Source organism: Poecilia reticulata, linkage group LG9, assembly GCF_000633615.1.
Source record: "Poecilia reticulata strain Guanapo linkage group LG9, Guppy_female_1.0+MT, whole genome shotgun sequence".
NCBI lineage: Eukaryota > Metazoa > Chordata > Actinopteri > Cyprinodontiformes > Poeciliidae > Poecilia > Poecilia reticulata.
This window is the reverse complement of record NC_024339.1, coordinates 30,553,245-30,554,727: the sequence shown is the minus strand read 5'-3', so window position 1 is coordinate 30,554,727 and position 1,483 is coordinate 30,553,245. Positions and strand designations below refer to the sequence as shown.

The following is a 1,483-nucleotide window of genomic DNA, read 5'->3' as shown; positions in this document are numbered from 1 at the left end:
CGACCCGACCCCGGATAAGCGGAAGAAAATGGATGGATGCCAGTGCATCAGGCCATTGTTGCTTAGCTTTCGGTTAAGGTTGCCTTTGGACCTTAACCAACGGCAACTAGTTTGGGTCATGCTCAGTTTGAGCATGGAGGCAGCAACCCTTTGGAGGTTGCTGCCTCCAAAGCAGAAGTGTATGCAGCTGGATCCTCTGACATGATCAGGTCGGATTGGTGCTCATCATTGGTCGAATTCTTTTTTATATCAGAGTCAATAGTGGGAGCACAGCCAGAGACCAGTCGATGGTCCACAACAGTGCCTTCTGGTTCAATATCCTCAGTCATCAGCAACTCACTGGACACTTCAGATGGCAAGTCAGAAACCCAAGCTCTTGTTCTGTACTCAGCAGATGCCACAGACATTTCGTCCACAGTCTCTCCATCGCCATCTGCCGTCAGCAAGCCAGATTCAGAAGACACATCCACTTCTTCCTGCAGCAAAGCACCCTCGAGAGGGAGAAAGTTCACTGGCATTAACAGGTTGCGATGTACAATCTTCTCCTGGCCTGTGGAAGCATTCTGAAGCTTAAAGGTGTGACTTGTGTCATTCTTGTCCAAAACCGTATAGACAACATTCTCCCAGCGATCTGCAAGCTTTCTCTTGCCACGTCCCTTTTTCTTGGCTAAAAGAACACGGTCTCCAATCTCCACTGGGGATCCCCGGACCTTCCGGTTGTAGAGATCCGTGTGGCGCTGCAATTGTTTGCTTGCCATTCTTTGTGCAATGTCCATTCCCTCCTTGAGGCCTTTTCTTAATGTCTGGACATATCGGCCATAATCTGTGATGTCATGATGGTCAATGACAGAACCAAAGATTATATCAATTGAGAGTCTTGGCACCCTGCCAAACATCAACAGAAATGGAGCAAAGCCGGTTGTCTCGTGAACAGTGCATTTGTATGCAAAAGTGAAGGCTTTCAGTGCATCAGGCCATTGTTGCTTAGCTTTCGGAGGCAAGACACGAATCATATTGCCCAAGGTGCGGTTCATCCTTTCACAAGAACCATTACCCATTGGGTGATATGGAGTCGTGTGGGACTTCTGGACACCAGCAACACTCAATAGTTCAGAGATTAGTGCACTCTCAAAATTTGCTCCCTGATCAGAGTGTAAGCATCTTGGAAAGCCGTAGACACAGAAATAGTTATGCCACAGTTGATGCGCCACTGCCTTGGCAGACTGGTTGGAGCATACAAAGGCATGTGCCATCTTTGTAAAATGGTCTGGGACCACAAGCACATCCACTGATTTATTTGCAGAGTCTTCAGCTGACCAAAAGTCTATGCAGACCAGTTCCAGAGGCTCTGATGTCCTCTAAAGATGCTCTAGCCTCTGGTTCAGGTGACTTGCTAACAATGCATCACTTGCAGCACCTCACATACTCTGCCACATGTTTAGCCATGCCAGACCAGTGAAATCTTTGCCTGGCCAGATAAAGG

The 1,483-nt window shown here is 47.9% G+C and overlaps 1 protein-coding gene across 2 annotated transcripts; it reads right to left on the bottom strand.

Annotated features, from left to right (window-relative positions):
* Nucleotides 1-100: 100 nt before the first annotated feature.
* LOC103470669 (uncharacterized) lies at nt 101-1,268 on the bottom strand. Of its 2 annotated transcripts, none has more exons than XM_008419286.2 (2): nt 1,050-1,268; nt 101-1,013 (listed from the first exon to the last, which is right to left on the bottom strand). In XM_008419286.2, the coding sequence occupies exons 1-2, from the start codon at nt 1,251-1,253 to the stop codon at nt 123-125; spliced, it is 1,095 nt and encodes a 364-aa protein (XP_008417508.1). In that variant the 5' UTR covers nt 1,254-1,268; the 3' UTR covers nt 101-122. The 2 variants fall into 2 exon arrangements, with proteins under 2 accessions (XP_008417508.1, XP_008417507.1); XM_008419285.2 differs by having other exon boundaries at nt 101-1,016; nt 1,053-1,268.
* Between the last annotated feature and the right edge of the window lie 215 nt (nt 1,269-1,483).